The sequence below is a fragment of the Carya illinoinensis genome, chromosome 11 (genome assembly GCF_018687715.1).
Source record: "Carya illinoinensis cultivar Pawnee chromosome 11, C.illinoinensisPawnee_v1, whole genome shotgun sequence".
Lineage (NCBI taxonomy): Eukaryota > Viridiplantae > Streptophyta > Magnoliopsida > Fagales > Juglandaceae > Carya > Carya illinoinensis.
The window spans coordinates 13560206-13582107 of record NC_056762.1 but is presented as its reverse complement, the minus strand read 5'-3'; the positions used below and the strand labels follow the sequence as shown (position 1 = coordinate 13582107).

General features: G+C 38.4%; 1 protein-coding gene across 3 annotated transcripts in view; it reads right to left on the bottom strand.

The window, feature by feature from the left end:
* The window catches only part of LOC122280917 (probable LRR receptor-like serine/threonine-protein kinase At1g56140), a 73645-nt gene extending 52441 nt beyond the window's left edge, over positions 1-21204 (bottom strand). The window contains exons 1-4 of one of the 3 annotated variants that reach the window (XM_043092040.1): positions 20926-21204; positions 20678-20828; positions 17398-17584; positions 7610-7681 (exon numbers count right to left, since the gene is read on the bottom strand). In XM_043092040.1, the coding sequence (XP_042947974.1) occupies positions 7610-7681; positions 17398-17584; positions 20678-20801 (383 nt within the window). In that variant the 5' untranslated portion in view covers positions 20802-20828; positions 20926-21204. Of the gene's footprint in view, positions 1-7609; positions 7682-17397; positions 17585-17965; positions 18252-20677 lie in introns of those variants that run through there. The other 2 variants (XM_043092041.1, XM_043092042.1) reach the window with 2 other exon arrangements.
* Positions 21205-21902: the final 698 nt, after the last annotated feature.

The following is a 21902-nucleotide window of genomic DNA, read 5'->3' as shown; positions in this document are numbered from 1 at the left end:
TTCTCATCCCAATGAAATCTTCTGACACCATCAACATTGGGCCCATACACACCAGCGAATCCCCACTCGAAACCATCATCCACATTCTTAAAAGAACAAGCCACCAAGTATTCCCCAACATACTCTTCTACCAAATTTACTACTCTCTTCTCCAGCATCAAAATAAGACCTTCTGAAGCCCCTTGAGAAGCAAGAGAGATCCATCCCACATAAGAACAACCCCACAAACTTTTTATAATATTTTTGTAAATTAACTTCAATTTGGTTTCTTGTAAACAAATAACATGAACTTTCCATTTCCGAATCAAGTTTCTCACACAAAGACACTTACATGGGTCATTCAGCCCCCAAACATTCCATGAAAGGATCTTTGGCTTCATCTATCACTGATATTCACCCTATCTTTGTGCCTTCCTCTACTTGCACTACCGTCCCTTGTGTCCTAATTATTAGAGCAAGAAAGTCTCTTAAGCTCTCTTTCTTTTTTCGAGAATAAAAGAGGTTGTCCCGCCTCGATAGCAATCAGGAGAGCTTTAAATTGTTCTACAAAGCCCTCGCAAGTAACCCCTACGCAATCGCGAATTTCATCCACCTTTTGCTGAACCCAATCTAAATGTAAACCAGCCCAAGAGAGCCCAAGGCAATGAGCATATAGGACTAGGCTCATCCCCTAAATCTTCCAGGCCATTAAAAGAAGCACCCACCCCGAATCTGCACTGTGTTACAAGCCAGGGGCTTGCTGGCGACCAGGAACCTTATATGTGACGACAAAGTGATGCGCTGGATAGCCGCTAGCGAGATCTAAGAATTGTTCACACTTGTACTTGAGGAAGAGGGGCTGGGTAATGTTTTCACCCCCACGTTTGAGAAACGTGCCTCGAAATTGACCCTCCAACGTATTTGTTCAGGCCTAGCCCATTGCCGCATCCAATTGCTTCCTTAGACCCAATGGCGTTTATTGAGGGAGAGCTTATACGACATGGGCCATTCATCCTCTACACAGGCCCATAACCAAACCCAAGCCAATGTCTATTTTGGTCATTAGATCACTAATCTTCTCCAATACACTTGACCACTCAGCTCAAGCAGTCCACAACACCTCTTCCACTTATCCCACCAATGGGATACCCAGAGAATGCCAACCCCAGATGCCTTCTTGGGATGACATTTGTCCACATGTGGTGCAACCTGCTGGCCATTTTGAACTTCACCACCTATCACCTTCCCCTTCTTTCGAGCATCACCCTCCACACCATTTGAGCTACTTCCTACTGGAGGACACAGCGAATTCCTCAAGAAGGACATGTATGAGGCATCATTAGGAGGGAAGCACCTCCCCGCAGACGACACACCACCGAACCCCTCCCTACGCCGATCCAGATCATGTTTGGCATAAGCTTCCTGTGCTCTGTTAACATCTTCCAAAATAAAGACTTCGAAGCCAGCAACCAAACAAGTGTAATATGAAAACTCTTCCCAACCTTTGCCATTCATACCTTTAGGAATAACCAGGGAGCCCCTCTTCCTCCCATTCCCATACTCAACCAATTGTTAAATGCAACAACTCAAATTAACATGTCGCTGGATAATAACAACTCCATTACCCTCCCGCACCTTTCTGAAAAGCCCATCACACCAAGAGTGTTCCAAGCATTTCTCCACCTTTGCCACCCATGAAGCCATCGACCCTCTAAAGAAAAAATGCTTGGCTACCCTTCTACTTCTTTCAGTAATGCGGATGTTATTGCCACCCTCCTTTGAAAAGACGAAGTTCTGTGCATTTGAAGGCCGACATCAATCACACCTCTCAAAAAAGGAGTAAAAAAAAAGGGTAAACAAAAAGCAAGAATTCCCATTATACAAGAGAGGAAAGAGAAAAGAGAGATGATTTCGATGTAAAGTGCCAAGAATCCAAGGGTATAGAATGTAAGGGATGGGATTAATTACAGGCGAGAAGTGCTGGAATTATTCATACTGAGAGAGATAGAGAGAGAGGCCAAAGCCTAGGAATTATAAAGGTTAAGTAAAACGTTTGATAATTATATGGTAGTTAAATGAATCTCAAAAGTAAAAGTGATTTGGATTTATATTCAAGGAGATTACCTGACTCTCTAACCCTTCTTTTGATTTGCCATTGGCAAACTCATTTCTAACTATTGTAAATCACTCATCCAACCAAATAGCTCCAATTCACAATAGGACCCAACAAAATATCAAATGTAAGAACTAAGAAGTCGCTTCTAAAGCATAGAAATTACTGTTTGCTTTTGTCTTCGGTACCACAGTAAACAACCTCTCATTTAAGGAGGCATGACACCGCTTGTGATTGGGGCTGAACAACATGTCACTTTTGCCTATACTGGATGGCATCCCTATTGCTTCATCAGAATGACCTGCCATTTGTTGAATCAACCCAAGTATGAAGGGCTGCACATGTGCACCGTTTCTTTCTTTGTTGTATTAGGCACCGTAATTCTGCAGCAAATGTGGACCAAGAGAGCTCTTGATCAAGCTGCACCGAAATACACCTCCCTCTTGGTCAAGAAACGTGGGAGCTTTGTCCCCCATGGTTCTCCTATAAAAGGAGATGAGTTGTGAAAATAAAATTCATCTTCACTGAGGTGAGAGATCAGGCAGAGGGCAGAAGGAGAAAATGGGTTCTGGGGAAACCCAGAACGGAGGCCATTTGAGAGAGATAGAGAGATGTTGTGAGTGTTTGTAAAATTGTACAAACATATTGAAAAATCGAATTTCCGCTTCAGTGGACGTAGGCAGTTGCCGAACCACTTAAATATTGTCTCTATCTATTGTGGGTGTGATTTCTGGGCGGCCGGAGGAGCAACAAATGGTATCAGAGCTTCGGTTCGTGCTACACAGAAAATTACAGTTGATCAAAATTAACTTTTGATCACACCACAATGTTCCTCTCATCAAGACGGATCCGTAGCCGCAAACGGCGTCGAAAACGGATGTCGGAGGAGCCCGTACGCGCCCCTGGAAGTCGGAGAGTGCGATGCACGCGCCTCAGTCGCACTGGAGGAAGAAGACGAAGTGGGATACACGCGCCACGCGCCCCCACGCGCGGCTGGAGGAAGAAGACGCGTGGAACACATGGCCTCATTCGCCCCCACGCGCGGCAGATGATGAAGACGCATGAGGGACACGCGTCCACGCGCCCTCACGTGCGGCTGGGGTTGAAGACGCGTGCAGGGCACGCGCTCACGCGCTCCCCACGCGCACAAGCTACTGTGGCGCATGTTGTACACGCGCCACATGCGCCTCAGACGCCCTACTATGGCGCGTGTGGTACACGCGCCAGAGAGATCTGGACCGTCCGATTTTCAGATCTTTTTTGGGCTAGATCTAAGCCATCCAGAGTCCGATTTCAACGATCAAATAGTGCTTTCCAACTATTTGGATTATTCCGGACTCATCCGTACGGTGGGAATGTTGAGATTCGCCATCAGTACTGTCGATCTGAACTGTCGATGTGTTGCAGATCATTTTGGGCTAGATCTACGCCAGTTGGAGTTCCATCGCGATGATCAAATAGTGGTGACAAACTATTTGGATCATTCCGAACTCATCGGTACGGTGGGAATGTTGAGATTCACCATAGGTACATTTGATCTGAACCGTCCACGTGTTGCAGATCAGTTGTGGGCTTGATCGTAGCCAGTTGGAGTTCCATCGCGATGATCAAATAGTGGTGACAAACTATTTAGATCATTCCGAACTCATCGGTACGGTGGGAATGTTGAGATTCACCATCGGTACATTTGATCTGAACCGTCCACGTATTGCAGATCAGTTGTGGGCTTGATCGTAGCCAGTTGAAGTTCCATCGCGATGATCAAATAGTGGTGACAAACTATTTGGATCATTCCGAACTCATCGGTACGGTGGGAATGTTGAGATTCACCATCGGTACATTTGATCTGAACCGTCCACGTATTGCAGATCAGTTGTGGGCTTGATCGTAGCCAGTTGGAGTTCCATCGCGATGATCAAATAGTGGTGGCAAACTATTTGGATCATTCCGGACTCATCGGTACGGTGGGAATGTTGAGATTCGCCATCGGTACATTCGATCTGAACCGTCCACGTGTTGCAGATCAGTTGTGGGCTTGATCGTAGCCAGTTGGAGTCATGATGGACTCATTGGTTTTGGGCTTAATTTAAGCCAGTTGGGATCGTGAAATTTGATGGAGCAAATTTCAGATCATTGGACGATGCTGATTAACTTGTTATATCAGCAGGTTTTGGCAGTCATACAACTTATGGAGCATATTGTTATTAAGAGGAGAACCGCATCGGATCTCGTTGTGGCTTTCTTTGAAAAGTCAGTTGCAAATAACAAAGTGCAGATAAAGCTTTGGTGTGGTAGTGTGGATACGTACAGTCTAAGGAGGTTCTGTCTAGGAGATTGGAAATTTTAAGTGTGTCCATTGTGACCCTCCAATCTTTCCTGGGAACTGACTTAGTGAGGTACTATTCATTTCTACGGTAAATTCATTAAAGCAATGTCAGGAAGTAAGGTTTCAAATCTTGTCAGATTTGAGGTGGAGAAACGGTTCAATTTCAGATAAGGCAGAAGGTACTATTGTTGCCCAATAGCATTTGGCGTTGTGGTCAAAAGGTTGGGAGGTCATGAGAATGGCTATGAGTAATTCTGCAAAGAGGTCAAAGTTGAAGTTTCTCAATGTAAGAGATCTTATCCTGGATGAGGAGGTGCGCAGAAGAGATTCTGGCAAGATTTCGAGTTGTTGGTCCTGAATGTTGATTGTAAGGACAGAGGCAAGTCAAGATCTGGACAACAGATGACTCGCTAGAAATTGTGGCAAGACAGGCCACAAGAGACTGCTAAAATCAGGAGAAAACTGAGAATGATGCTGTGAATATGGTGACTGAAGAAATACATGGCGTTGCATTTCTTGCAGTGCACAATGCTGTTAAAGACAGCCTGAAGACAGCAGTCATTCAGTAGTGTTTTCTCAAAGGCGTTGAAGGGCAAATCAATCCCTGAAGTCAACAGTGATACTAGCGACTGGTGAAACGGCTAGTACAAGGAGCAGTTTCGGCAAGTGGCTCCAAGTCAATAAATGGAGATACTGGTATTGATGCTAATGTTGTGTCTCTCTCCATGAAAAAAGAGACATGTATATCCTCATAGCATGAGTTGCCATGATAGAGGATGTGTTAATGTTAGCAGGTCCACAAGTTTACACACAGGCATTGGTTTAGCATTAATGCAGGGTGTGTGGTGGAAATTCATGTCGATGGCTGATGAACTTCCAGGAGAGCCAAACGTGAAAGTTACACCATAGTTTTCAGCAAGGTTATTTTCGACATGGGCCGAAGTGAAATGCTTGGAATTAGTTTATTCTGAGTGGATATGCTTTTATGGTGAAGCATGATAGCGGGAGCTATGAAGATCTTCATTGAGGTGGAGCTTGGCTGTGGGACCAGTCAAAGTCACAAGGTGGAGATTGTTGCTATTGTTGCTAATAGCATTTGGTGTTGGAAGGTCACGAATGATTAATTGGTCTTGGCTCGTGGTAATTGTCGTGTGAATTAGATGAGAAAGTAAAAGGAATCCAGTTTTACTTTTCTAAAGAAATCTCCCTAGACCACGACATGAAGTACATGTGTGAGAGATGGGAACAAAACGTCAGATGTTCCAGGGATATCTACACCTAAAAGAACTGCCAAGACGATCAGACCTCCATGGTGGTTACTACCTTAAAATGTATCCTGCTGAATGAAGGTAGTGAACTACGGTATGAAGAAAAATCTTGCAAGAAGGGAGATTATGCAAGTCAGAGATTGCACACAAGATGGGCACATGCGACTGAAGATAGCAGCAGGATGAAGGGTCAGTCACCCAGATCAGAGATGAGACCTCAGCAACAGGTTCTCTGATATGTGTCAAGGTCTGTGCGAGACCATTGATTCCCAGTGCAGTGGGAGATGTGTTGCCCTATGTAGATGTGTTGATTAAGGGCATTGTACGTGATGAACTAAAGTTATGCATCACTTTGGTTAGTCTTCTAAGTTGAAGACATGAGCTGTAAAATTGTATAAGGGATCATGCTGGAGATAGAGCTCGGCATGTTGAGAACCAATCTCCAAGTTGGAGATTGGTGTGATTGTAGGATTATGGAGCCTGGTTTGAAAGCTGTAAAGGCACCAAGCAAATTGTTCGCTCGGATGTGGCTAGAGCGAAGCAGATTGTTTGCTCGGATGAGCCTAGAGCGAAGCTCAGTTTGCTCAAGGTGTACATGAGTGCGGACTCATGGACTCGAGCAAAAGAAGAATCCTAGAGAGTTGAGATTGTGCAATTGAGCACTGGTAAATCTCCTCTGAAGAAAATCCTTTGCAAGCTCCGTGGATATAGATGATGCTAATGCATTTGAAGATGCATTTGGAGAGGTATCTGGATATCCATTTGAAGACGTACCTGAAGATGCATGTGATAGCGGATCTCTCATGGCTAACAAGCATACAAAGAAAGAGGTGAATTCATTTGAAGAATGAATCAGTTTACAAGCAGCCTGGTATGGCATACTTGGGTGGAGGGGGTGATTGTTGAATCAACCCAAGTATGAAGGGCTGCACATGTGCACCGTTTCTTTCTTTGTTGTATTAGGCACCGTAATTCTACAGCAAATGTGGACCAAGAGAGCTCTTGATCAAGCTGCACCGAAATACACCTCCCTCTTGGTCAAGAAACGTGGGAGCTTTGTCCCCCATGGTTCTCCTATAAAAGGAGATGAGTTGTGAAAATAAAATTCATCTTCACTGAGGTGAGAGATCAGGCAGAGGGCAGAAGGAGAAAATGGGTTCTGGGGAAACCCAGAACGGAGGCCATTTGAGAGAGATAGAGAGATGTTGTGAGTGTTTGTAAAATTGTACAAACATATTGAAAAATCGAATTTCCGCTTCAGTGGACGTAGGCAGTTGCCGAACCACTTAAATATTGTCTCTATCTATTGTGGGTGTGATTTCTGGGCGGCCAGAGGCGCAACACCATTTTGTCTAACACTAAGCTGCATGTCATTTGGACTAGCTATAGTACCACCATTCCTAGTCAATGGAAAACGCCAATCTCACCACAACACAACTTGAACCATCGATGACTTCAAAAAAACGTGAAACCACATAGTTGAACTACATACATGGACAAAGCAAAGAAAATATGAACTAGCTTCACCATTCATGTATTGACTTGCAGCCACAATTCTTTAAATCCATCACCAACAACCATAAGGATGCAACACCAAGTTGTTTCCAAGTAGATTAATAGCTCCCTCAGCTCAAGCCGACATTAGCATACATGCTACTGCCATCAGCATCAATACAATGCAGTTGTTCACTGTATATGCCACATGTGTTATTTGAATAGTGCTCTAAAACCAAGTCGAGGGTAACAGTCTTTAAAGGAAATGGATCATTGAGGAAAACTAGTGAATCACATAGAGATAAATCTCAATTGGTTGATATTATATGCATCACAATTTCAAGGTCTAAGTTTGATCCTAGCTTACATGATAAAGAAGGTAACTATTATTGATGTAAAGTGAATAATCATAGAGAGAAGAAACCATACAGATTGATAAGGTAAGTTAAGGTCCATAGTTGTTCTGGGATTATGCCGACAACATCCAAGGCATATACTTTCCTGCAAAGAAGATTCAGAACAACCACCAATTATGAAAGGAAAGATTGATATATTCAATATCTTCAAGATATTTTGAAGTTCAGGTTTGGTACAATTACATAAACCATATTTTGATCCCCATAATTTCATTGAACTTTTTAAAGAATGTCTAGAGCCAAAAAGTGGATTATTATAAGAATTGTGCTTCAGCTTGTATTGAAATTACTTACATTCACTGTGGTTTTTTCAGAGCTAAAATTGAAAAGCTTAATGTAATGTGGCAGGTTTATGACTGCTCCAGAAGATAAGTAAATAATATCACTCAAGTTCTCCACAAAAGCCATATTAAAATATAATGGTGAGACTTGATCCGATCACCTTTGCAAGGATTTTATTTCTATGTTTATGCTAAAAAGGCATCTCAATTTCTACATGCATCCACCAAAGCCGTTAAATTCAAAGTTCAGTGTACAATAACAGATTTCCTATTAGTGTCACCATTCATGCAGCAACCATCCCTCAGGATAACAACACAATACATTTGCATTTCAGAGCTCTACACGGCACATGACCACCTCCATATTGATGGCATTCTACAATAGCCTCAGTAAATCATACAAACAAGAATAAAAATGCATTGATGGGAAAAACACACCCTATGCATTGAAGAATTTCTATAAAACATCAACAACTTGAGATTTAACTACATTGATTCTCATATTCCTGTCTTCCCAAGTTGTGTACAGAAAAGTAGCAAACAGTAGCTTCACAGTAAAAAAGAGTAGAGGTTTTCCTCTGAAATGGGTGGACAACCAATGATGGTCTCCAACCCATTCTTTTTGACAGGTGGCATCTCACATTTATCATTAAGAAGTGACCCAATTCATGCGAAGAATGAACTGTTAGAAAAGAAGTGATTCACTTTTTCCTCTGCTTCATTGCGTAGCTTTCAGGTGCTATTTTGAATATATCCAACGTTTATAGCTTTCTAGAGTGTTCAGCATCCCATGGAAAACAATCCAAAGGATCATGGCATGCCAGGGAATGAAGCCATTGAACTAAATAATGTCATTCTGTAGTTAGCCCTTGGATTCTGCTTGCATTATAGGCACTCTTCAGCGTGAAATCGCATATGAAGCCTCTGTCAAGACTATCCTATTTGTCTACACCTGTTGAGGAGGAGCATAGCAGGAGTGTTTGCCACTAATTCCACCATTCCAGGAATGAAGACTGATTCTAGTTGTTGCTCATAACTATCTTCAGCCTAAATGTTATTTTTATTGGTTGATTTCAGCCTTAATGTTATTATTTGACCTAGTGACTTCTATGGCGCTCCCCTACTGAACTTCAGCATCAAGACCATTTGGATGCCAGTTATCAAACCATAAAAATGTATCCCATCAACTTCCCTCTATATGCTCGACATGCTTGACTCAGCTTCAGGCTCCGTCCATGCTTGATTATTACAACAACAGTGAAGTTTCCAACCTTTCAATCACCATGCCACCTTCTACAATGGACAGCCATACACTAGCCCATGCTACCCTCACTCCACCTTGACATAAGTCACTGACTTTCAAAAGAAAGGATCTCAAATCTTTCAATCTGCTTGATGACAGTTTTAGGTAGAATAAAATAGGATGACCAAAATGGTTATACAGTAATAAGATTGGTTTTATCAATTGTAGATGAACAGAAAAGGACACGGGCTGGCTAGCCCATCTTCTTGCATTTGCCAATATATTTTCTACCAAAATACTGCAATCAGATTCCTTCAAACTAGAAAAGATGAGGGGAACTTCTAACTACCAGAATGGTAAGGAGATCTCTGTGTAGCCTAGTAAAGTGTTTGGGTTTTTTACTTCCTTCAATACTCAACAAGGGAAGAGGTTGCTCCAGTCAGGGCTAGGAGACAACCCCAACAACTCATAGAATTGGTTGAGACATCAAGGGAGGTGGAATTGGATTCAATTCTAAAAACCATTAAATAATCAACAAAGCATGAGCGGGTAACTTTCTCCTCTTAAATCTCAGATGGAACTTAAACCTCTTTTTCAGAATACATGCAACTCAACAAAGAGAATACCCCCATAACTTGCAGAAAGAGTTTGGGGGACCAATTCCAGCAAGCGTCATCATTAAATGCACTTTCAGTGGCACATGATGAATATTTGTCTCGATGGTAGTTTGAAATAATTCCAGGGCAAGCAAAACATAATACTCCCTATCCTTCTTCCCTTTATAAGGGTGGTTTGTTGCTTAAACCACTAGGTAAGGAATAGCTACCTAAGACAACTTGTCAGGTGGTTACAAATTGTTAGCGGTTGGTGATAAATACCAGTACATTGATCCTACACTAGAATATTTTCTGATTTGCCCACATAATTATGTTTTTCCATGTTTGTGTTTATTCTTTGCTTTTAGTACAAGATTTTCTCATTTAAGTTCTGAATCTGGTACGATTATATAAATAACAGAGGCAATAAAATCAGAAATTACATGTTTTGGGGTTCCATTCCTCATAGCATTCTCAATCGTTCAATGTGGTATCAAAGCATCTTCAATCCTAACAAGGTATCATATTGAGCTTTCATTCACATCACTGGGTTCACAAAGGAGAATCGAATTTATTTTTATCTTGCTTCTGTGTTTGACTTCTTCTCTTCATTTCGGGTTGCTAATGGCACTACTGAAGCCTCTCAGCATTTTCTGGGTAATCTAAAGACATTTCAGTCATGGTGGTGCTCTTTACGACAAAATTTCAGTGGCAGAGTAGAAAAAGGTCCTCTAAATTTTTAACCTAAAGTGAAAGATAGATCAACACAGAAGTGAGACAGAGAAAGATAAACATTTAAAGGGGTCTCTACAACATTTATAACAACCCGGGTGAATTTCTTTATTAAATATTCAATAAATATTGTAGAGCCCACTTTATATGTATATCTCTCTCCAATTTTAGACCCTAAAATGCTTAGGAGATCTTGATTTAGCAAAGTAACTCTTCTCTGCATAAATTTTTTGCATTTGTTCAGTTCCATCAGTCCAAAGAATGGAAGAACGGTATTTTCAGAATGATTATAATTCTTTCGTACTTTTTCGAGGGCAGTGATCCACTTATGCAGAAACAAGATTCAATTATGGGCAATAGATTGGCTTTTTTGAATGACCTGCCGTTTATCTATTCTGGTTTTCACCCTTCAACCTTTAAAAGAGAGTCCTTGAGAGTTTAAAAATAAAATAATCATCAGCATGTTCACTATTGCTGTATGATTTGTTTATTGGTGCTAAGTCACAAGTTTATGTCTTGAGGCATCAAATTTAGGTGACTTTTCAGGATGATTGATTGGTAGAAACTTTCTTCCATAAACTTCGTAATCTCTGGTAGGAATTAAACCATTATGAAAAATACGAGGCCAAGTGTGCACAGGATGCTGCAGATTTTCAGAAGTTCATAAAAGACGTGTATTCATAAGTTCTGGGAGGGCTACAGTCTCAATATGATCAGGTTCAAGTTCAGATCTTGAAAAAGGATCATCCCCTCTCTTCAAGAGGCAATGTCTTACATCTATAATAAAGAAAGTTAGAAATTCATGCTGGTATGGTGATTGCTGAGATTGTGGAACTCAGCTTTGTCATTTTCAAATGGAAGTTCTATGAGATGAAATTGCATGAGTCGACTTTAACAAGAGAGGGAACTTAGGAATCGTGGGGATCAGGCAAAACCTTAAACCAGCTAGGGTTTCATGTAACACCCTAATGGAAAGCCCAAGCTACATGACCTATACTCCAAAAAGACTAGTTAATGATACAATTGGAGCCCTATTGGAACATTATAGAACAAGAATTTCTCATTCCCAAGCAATGTGGGATCCCATACACTAACTAACCTTATCACTTATCGAAATGGGGTATCACAATCTTCCCTCTTTATGTTCCCGACGTCCTCGTTAGGCCAATCCGTCGTGGTGGCATAACTCAAGTCCCACAATTCTAGTTAGGATAGGCTCTGATACCATTTATAATATCCCAGTGGAAGTCCCATGCCACATGGCCTATACTTTTTATTTTTTATTTTTTATAAGTAAACGATTGTATTAATATAATAGGCATAGCCCATGTACACAAGATGGTATACAATAGAGAACACCTATTTAGGAAGGAGAAAAGGAAACAAGAAAATCATGCAGGTCTAAACCATTAAAGTCTATAGCTATCCGGGTCTAAACCATTAAAGTCTATAGCTATCCATAGGAATAACGTTCTAAAAAAAAAAATGTAAGATCCTCAAAAGATTGCTCCTTGTCTTCAAACGTCCTATCATTCCGCTCCTACCATAAGCACCACAGAATGCAAATAAGGATCATCTTCCACACGGCTTTGATTTGTGGAATACCTCCTAGATTTGTCCAACAAGCCAAGAGTGCCTCCACTGTGGTGGGCATAACCCACGCTACCTCTAGTCTGCTGAACACCTCAACCCATAACGCTCTAGCAACATCACAATGCAGTAAAAGATGATCCACAGTTTCACCGCTCTTCTTGCACATGCAGCACTAGTCTATTATGGTCACCCTGCATCTTCACAAATTATCCGTCATCAAGATCTTTCCCAATGAAGTTGTCCATGCACAAAAAGTCACTTTGGGAAGCGCCTTATTACGCCAGATCTTCTTCTATGGAAACTGAGTGTTCTACACCTGTGTGAGAGACTTATAGAACAATCAAAACGAGAAGGTGCCTTTACCTACTGGTACCCACCACAACTTATCATTTCCTTGGATGCTCAAAACTGCCAACCTCAAAATACAAAAGTTGAAAGAATTCCTCAAAACCACCAACCTCCAAGTCTTGAGGTGCCCTGCTAAAGATTATGTTCTACTGTATTTGATCCCTAGCTATCACCATAAAATCAGCCACAAAAACTTCTTTCTCACATGCCATCCTGAATACTGAAGGAAATAAATCTATGAGTGTATTATTTCTACACCATATGTCGCTCTAGAATTTTATTCTAGAACCATCTCCCAACACAAGTCTAGTGTGATGAGAGAACACCTCCCATCCCCGACTAAGATGCTTTTACATCCCCACTCTGTGAGGCCTATTTACCTCTCTATTACTCCAAACCCCCCCCCCCCCCCCCCAAAAAAAACATTTCCATATTTATAGTCAATCACCAACTTCCATAGAGCTTCCGATTCTGTGTTATATTGCCACAACTGTTTCCCAAGTAATGCCCTATTTAAAGTCTTTAGATTTCTAATACCCGACCCTCCCATGGGAAGTGGGGAACATACCTTAGTCCATTTGACTAGATGGAATTTGAAGTCATCCCCCATGCCACTCCAACTGAAGTCCCTGAACAGTTTCTCAATCCTGCTCGCCACACTTGCAGGAATTGGGAATAGAGAAAAAAAGTACATTAGTATATTTGAGAGAGTACTTTTAATTAAAGTGATCCTACCCCTTTTTGACAACTACAATCTCTTCCAACCAACCAGTCTACGCTCAATCTTCTCTATCACTGAATCCCATACTGTTATCGTCCTTAAGGCAACCCCAACGGTAAACCCAAGTAATTCATAGGTAAGGCAGACACCTTGCATCCTAAAGTGTTAGCCAGTTGTCTAATATTACAAACATTACCAACTGGCACCAATTCAGATTTTTGAAGGTTCACTTTCAAACCCGATGCCCATTCAAAACAAAGTAGTAGTGCCCTCAGTGCCCGCAATTGGTTTTGTTCCGCCTCATAGAATATAAGCGTATCATCTGCAAATAATAAATGAAAAATGTTAATATTACCCCTAGTGGGGTCACCAACCGAGAATCCAGCCATGAAACCAGTACAAACCAATGTCAAAGTCATTCTGCTCAATACCTCCATAACAATAACAAAGAGGAGTGGGGACACTGGATCCCTTTGTCTCAAATCTCACAAACTGTTGAAAAAACCAATTGGACTACCATTTACCAACACAAAGAATCTCGCTATTGATATGCACCATCTCTCCCCAAAACCACACCTCTCAAGCAAGTAGAGTAGGAAATCCCAATTAACATGATCATATGCCTTCTCCATATCTAACTTATATAGGATCCCCAATTTACCAGATTTTTTTTTTTTTTTTTTTTTGCTATCTAGACACTCATTGGCAATGAGGATTGAATCTAGGATTTGCCTTCCTCGTACAAATGTGTTTTGGGGTTTGCAAGCACCTTAGAGATGATATTATACACCCTACTTATAAGACTAATGGGCTGAAAATCTTTGACATCCAATGCTCCAATCTTCTTAGGTTTTTTTTTTTTTTTTTTTTTTTTTTAGTTAATAAGAGTTTTATTACCAAAATATTCTTAGGAATTAATGCCATAAATGTGGCGTTAAGGCTTTTTTCAAATTTTCCAGCCATGAACAGCTCCTAAAACACCTTCATTAAATCCCCTTTCACCACTTCCCAACAAGTTTGGAAAAAACCTATAGAAAATCCATTTAGCCCAGGGGCTTTGACTTTGGTCATTTTCCTCACCACATCATGAATCTCCATCTCCTCGAAGGGCCTCTCCAACCTCGAGGTATCTTGTGGGTCAATAGAATCAAGAGCTAGACCATCGAGCTTGGGCCGCCACCGCATTTGTTCTATAAGCAAATGTTCAAAAAAACCAACAACATGAGCTCTAATTACAGGGGCCTCAGTACATGCTACGCCCTCTATATTTAGCATCTCTATAGTGTTGTTCTCCTGTGAGAATTGGCCACTCTATGGAAAAATTTTTTACTTCAGTCCCTTCTTTCAACCACAAAACTCTAGATTTTTGGTGCCATGAAATCTCTTCCAGCAAAATGACCCTCTCTAATTTAGTGACCACCTCTGAATTTTGAGATGTTTCTTCCAAGGATAAAGCCTGGCCCTCCTGTGTCCTCTCTAGCTCCTAAAGATCTTCCAATATGGACTTCTTTTGTTCCCCAATGTTGCCAAAAGACTGTGTGTTCCAAATCTTCAAATCATTTTTTAAAGCTTTTAGTTTACCTGCAAGAATGAAACTAGGGGTTCCGTCAAACTGATGAGGACTGCCATTGCCGAACCCTGTTCACAAAACATTCAATCTTCAGCCACATATTTTCAAATTTGAAATACCTATGCCCTCCTTGGATACCACCACAATCAAGCAAAATAGGAAAATGATCCGAGCACAGATGAGATAGCCTCCTTTGACATATTTCTGGATATTGAGATTTTCAATCCAAGGATACTAAAAATCTGTCCAATCGAGACCAGGTATGATTATTTGACCACGTGAATGCCCCTCTCAAGAGAGGGATGTCCACCAGACTCAAGTCAAAGATAAATTCAAAAAACTTTGTCATTGCTGGTCGCATTCTACTATCTCCTCTGTGTTCACTTGGAAATCTTACAACATTAAAATCATCACTTATGCAACATGGTAATTCCCACCAGCTATATACTCCTGCTAGTTCTTACCATAAAATACTTCTATTGCTGTCCAAGTTTGGCCTGTAGATACTAGCAAAGGCCCACATAAAGTATCTTCCACACTTCTAAAAGAACTTGCGAATGTGTATTCCCCGATAAAGTCCTCCATTCGCTCCACTACTCTTCTATCCCACATCACTAATACACATCCCGAAGCCCCATCAGCTACAAGATAAGCCCAATCCACATATGTACAATTCCATATACTTCTAACAATTCTCCTTGTATCATATTTCAGTTTAGTTTCCTATAAGCATACGATGTCTGCCCTCCACTCACAAAGCAGATTTTTTATACGAAAGCGTTTATTTGGCTCGTTAAGCCCTCGGACATTCCAAGAAACAATTTTAGGCTTCATAAAATAGGGACTATTCCCTTCCCTTTAGTTCTTTCTCGACTTGCACTACCCTCATAATTAAGAGACCATGTTAGCCTCTTTAGCTTCCTCCACTTTTGTGAAACTGATTTTTTAGGATCACCATGACCAGCTTCAATAGCTGTAAGCAGTGTCATAAATTGCTCCTCAAAACCTTCACACTCCATCCCTACGCAAAATTGAATTTCCTTTACCTTCTACAAAATCCAACTTGAAGCATTAGACTGATCTGGAAGCATACAGTTAAGAGGAAAGGGTTCCCCCTCCTTGTTAGCCCACTGCGAAACCAACGGCGTCCTCAGCTCACCCTCCTCAGAAAACATCCCATACTCCCATTCTAAAGGACCTTGTATCGGTATAAGGCTCTTAGAAGACCCTTCATCTGCACCCACATCCCTTGTTTCCTCTAAACAAAGGTCTCAGGTATCCTCCATATCGTCCAGATGCTGTGTACCCTTCGTCGAAGAAGACGCCATTGTCGGAGGGGTGGCAGCCTTTGTCTTGTCGCCCATCGGCATTATCTGGTTCAGATACACCAGAGATCCAGCACGCAAGTACTCATCAGCGTTCTCTGGTTTAGAGCAAACCGTTGCAGAGGCCACTGTCATCGCCTCTCCTACCGCACACTTTTCTATACATATTTCAAACCTATTTCAATAATACATGGCCTATACTCCAAAAGGATTAGTCAATAATACAATTGAAATCCCTTTGAAACATTATAAAGAGCAAGAACTTCTCATTCTCAAATAATATGGGATTCCATATACCACCTACCTTTATCAATTATCATAATGGGGTATCACATTTCAAAATTGAGAAGCAAAAGGAAATTATAGGGGCTTAGTTTTCCCTTTGGAAAACTTATATAGAAATACCATAATAACATTATTATCCACACATACATACATATTCTCTATTAGAAATACAACTTAAATGGGTCAAGCTGGAATTCAAATTCCAATACTCTTATTATGACCTACAATTTCGCTTTAATTGGAAGGACCAAATTCATTCGGCCAGCCAAACTGATAGATGGCTAACTTGTGAATGAAAATAACCTCAATTAAATAAGATCTCTTTGGGGGGAGTAAACCACATGGAATGATAGAATTATCACATGCTAAGAGTAAGACTTCTATATACAGTTACTACTAACACTTTTATTGCTACCAAATACGCTACCAACACATTCAAACATATTTCAGGCTGATGACCTGCACGCATGTCCACAACCATCATACACATCCACAATTTTCTCATGATGGCATAGACACTGTTACTAAGATGCATGACTCTTCATGTTTTATGTTGTACCTCCCATGGCTACATACTTGGGGTTTGGTTTCTTAATGTTTTGTGGCTTATCAACATGAATCATATTTAATGCTTTGATTTGGTCAGAAACAAGAATTGATGGACACCCTACATTCATAGATATTGGTCCGAAAAAAGCTAAGCCTAAGACACAATCTATTAACCTTTTTTTTTTCTTATAAAGAGAGTTGGGAGTATGGGGACTCAATCCCTGGGACTTTCTCTCATGAGAAGGGATAAGTTCCAATAGGCCTTTGGCCCATCTATTTCAATGTCCAACAAAATGACTTTCTTACTCTTTTTTCAGTCAAGAAGTAAGGTATGTTTATCACCTTGCCCTGCCCACTTTAATACTGCAATCTACACATTAAAGGTGTGCTTCTTATATTAGAGCTAATCTACGACTATATAAATTGTAATGCCACTTAGAGATAAAACCGAATGATGTGATACAATTATCTAAGCATGAACATGAAGCACTTCAGGTTTTCCATCTTTTCTGAAGAACTGGTATGGAAATTGTGCAGGTGAGAGGGAGAGAGACATACAGTTGGGTAATGTGACAAGTAGAGCTACTATTGTAAGAACAATCACATTTGATAAATGGGTTGTAATTTCCATCATCGAAGCTGGTCGTGTCGATGGCAGCTCCGCTGCAGAGTTCCCCACTTATATTCCATTGATCTGATCGTGCTGAGATTCCCCATTGTTGAAATATTGAATTCAGAGCTCTAGCTGCAATTAAATTCACGAGTACTAATCAATGTCATGAGCTTGGAAAACAAATGCAGATATTTAACCTGCGATGTCTCTTACGGTCTCAGGCTCTCAGCCCATTACAATCTTCACCCTAAAAGTAATTCCACAAATGTAGCTTGTGTCTGCGTGTGTGGGGTATTAAAAAAAACTCCAATAATCCAATTTGTCTAGATAAAATGCATTAAGCACTTTAAATTTGGTGTCGTGGCCACTTCGACAATGGAGATTCTGTTCGAATTCCTAATGTTTTCAAGTCAGATCTCTAACGCACTATCTCTGAATCCTGGACTAGATTGTGACTAAAAATTAGATGTATGGCAACAAGCAACTCGACATTACTTAAAAAAAAGGCGTCACCTCTTGTTTATAGCAGAAAAATTCATAGCTCTTCTCAATGTGGGGGAAAAGGAGGCTTAAGGAATATGGTACATAGATGAAACCTCCATCGATGCTGAGGGAAACTTCTCTCACTGAAGGTTACCATTCTCCTGGTGAGAAAGTCTTGCGCTGATGACCATACAATCAGCCGCCTGGGGTGGCGGGAGGGATAAAAATTGTTTTAAGTTCTTCACTTGCAAGCCGGACAGAGAGCAGTTTGGAGGAGGGATTTGTGGGCATCCGACAGATTTGTAAAAACCTCACAAATCTAGTACAAATTTTTCAAAACTATAAACTTTATTTTAAAAAAAATGTAAAAGAATCAGTTTTTATGAGGCTCATTTTTATAAAACACATATTTTTATAAAAAGTTTATATAAGATTTATCTATTTAAAACTTATATCTAACATTATTTTCAACAAAAATAAAATAGGTATGTGGAGTTTCAACAATTGTTAGTAACAAATGACAGATAATATTTTTAAAATAAATTCACAAAAATAATATTTTTAAAATAAATTCACAAAAATAATATTATAAATGAGTTTTATAAAAAAAAATTTATAAGTATTTAATTATTTTTTAAAGCCTAATTGCATCACTTATTATAAAACCAGATAAATAATAATAATACAAATTTTAAGTACAAGTATTTATTATGATTCTCTTGGTGAAAATGAAATATTTTATTTATATATTTTCTTATGATTTATTGTGGGAGAAGAATAGAAAAATTTATAGGTTTTTCTCATTTGATGTCATGGTTAAGATACGAAAAATTAGCATAATTATTGAGTATGGACCATGGATGCGTTCCGCTCATGTTCTATTATAAGATGTTATATCATTAAAAATTAATTTATTTGTCACGTGTCTCTCTAAAGTTTGTTAAATGATTTTTTATTTAATTATGTTGATTTTTTTTCCTTTTACGGGTTGTTTGGATAATGAAATAATTTTAACACATCTCATTTGTTCTAATATAATTATTATAACTTTTTCAAACTTCCAGACAAAATATTTTATTCAAAACAATATTTTCAAAAATTTTCTAATCTAATCATTATAACTTTTTAAATATCAAAACAAAAATTATATTATAACAATATTTTATTCAACTTTTAACTCATATCTCATCTTATCTCAACGATATTTTAGTCTCTAATAATGATGTGGATTTGCTATAGATGTAGTTAGTTGATGTTGCGGTTCTTTCTTATTAGAAAGAAATAGATACAAAAAATGAGTCCTACAACTAGTTGTTATTATGCATTTAATTATGATTATTTCTACTTGTCATCCTTACACACTACACATCATATATATTAAAAAAAAATCATTTTTCCTTTAACAAATATGTGATGTATGGATGATAAATAAAACAACTCAATTAATTTAACAAGAATAAAATAAAATAAAAATTAATAAAAAAATAAAATAAAATATATAAAATGTGTAGTATAGGATAATGAATAGTATTCCTTTTTAATTATCTAAAGATATTCACTCGAACAACTCTAAATATTGTGCGATCATTTCATATATCTATTTCTCTCTCATTCTAAATCCTAAGAACTATTAAGAGATCTAAATGTCTTTACATTTTACTATATAAACTTTATAAATTAATGTATCACCAATCTAAACTTAAAATAAAAAAGTAAGTGAAATGGATATTTACAATATTGACAATGTGCAACCAATCGTAGGAAGTTTTTAAGATTTCGTTGTAAAAATTATAGTAAGTTTAGCATTTTTTATATTACAAACTAAAAAGTGGGAGAAAAAAAAATGTAAAATTATAATATTGATAAATAGAGTCGTCTTCTAGAATTTATTTGTTTGCTATAATCAAAGGAAGAAAAACGTTTATATGTGGACAGTTATTTATAACCAAAATGAATATTTCTTATAGTCAAATTTCGTTACAAATAACCGCTTTTTCTTATAGTAAGGGAGTAATTAGATAAAAATGAAAGCCCAAAAAGACCTTAATAATAATAATGTAAAACTGATGTATGGTGTTTTTTAATAGTTTACCCTAAATACTAATAGAGTTAATTAAAGAGATTAATATCTATAATAATTAAGAAAATCATGATATAAGACCCTTATAATTACTCTAGGGAAAATGGACGAGAGAAATCGAGACAGGAACTCTTGAAGGACTTATATAAGAGAAATTATTTGTATAATTTTAAATGTGAAAGTCCACAAATTCCGTTTGAAAAAAATAGGCAAATGATATGTACGTAAAAAGATCCATCTTTTAAAGATGAGTCTAGGCAGTATGCGATCTTTGTGTATGCTAAAACTGTATCTAACATTACTATATACATATACATATATATATATATATTGATAAATAGATAGATCTAAATTTTCATAGAAATATTGAATTAGTTTTATCGAACTGTTTACTTTGTGTATATATGTAGGGTAAAATACAGATATTTGATGGAAATCAGCAACTCAATACGTTTAACATAAAAAGAGCGGAGCCATAGAAAAGGAGACAGCTTTTCTTTAGATGTTAAAGCTAGAGCTAATTCGTGAGACGTTCGAGTTAAAGATTGATCTCAAAATAGTTATTCGTCATTTTTTGTTCCTTTGGTATATTCGTGGAGTTAGGAAAGGTAACAACTTCAGAGCATTCAGGGAAGAAAAGATAGAAGGATAAAGAGACAGACCTTCAGCAGGGTCTGTAACAGCACTGGTACCATTTTGGTCTTGAGCTCGAGCTACCTCAACCATGCCAAAGATGCAAGCAGCACAGATGGCAGCGAAAGCTAAAACTGGTGGGGATCCCACCATGACTCTCTGGAATTTGGACAGCTTTCTCTAAGATATAGATCCAACAACAATAGACCCAGAAGAGATGAGATTGCGGAGATGAAGATCAGAGAGCGCAAAACAAGAGAAGATGTATATTCTCTACAGAAAATTGAAGAGCCGCCAGATTGAATACTTCTCTGAATAAACATAATTTTCTTGAATATACAAATCCCGCATCCGTTGTCAAGTTGGTAAGCGTTGAAATATTCAGAAAGTTGAACTTTCTTTCAAAAATTATTTAATATCACGTCTACTTGTGTGTGCTCTTGAGGTCAAATGGCTGGCGCTGGGAGAGGAAGCAGACCGGTGCGGCACGCATTCGATTAGGGGGTCGACATCGTGAGGCCCGAGCAGCAGCACGCTCATACATCCATCGTTGGCGGTTACATATCTTTGTAGGGGCTGGTTTGGATGGTTATTATTTATTATTTTATATTATTATTTAATATTTTTTTTTATTCTTTTATTATTATTTACATAATATTTTGAAATCACCTTACAATCTAAATACAATCTTAATTGCAATATAATATCATCTTATCTCTATATCCAAATATCATAAATACAAATATTTTTTAATTTTAAATAATCAATTTTTTAATCTAATCATTATCTAATTATTAAAAAATTTTTAAACTTCTAAATAAAATAAAATAAACAATTCAAAATTTTGAAATTCTGAGATAAAAATTATATTTTAATTTTATAATATATTTATTTAATTTTTATATATTTATTTTTTAAAATTATAAACAATATTTTAATTTAAATTATTTTACTATTATTTATAAATACCTCATTTCTATCGGTGAAATCAAGCCATCAGCTTCCATGTCTGACTTTTGGACATAGCTGGCTCCTTTCAAGCTGTATTTTATTATATGGTTGTCAACTTGTCAGGGTTGCATTCTAGCATTAAATCTATTTTACCAAGTCGACGCTATCCACTTTATCATCTTTTTAGTTTAATAAAAAAAAACGCTATCTACTATATCAATCTTAATCTTATGGTACAGTACCCCTTTGTTACGTGAGATGCAAACTAATAGATGTTTGATAATATTTTTTTTTATCTCTTTT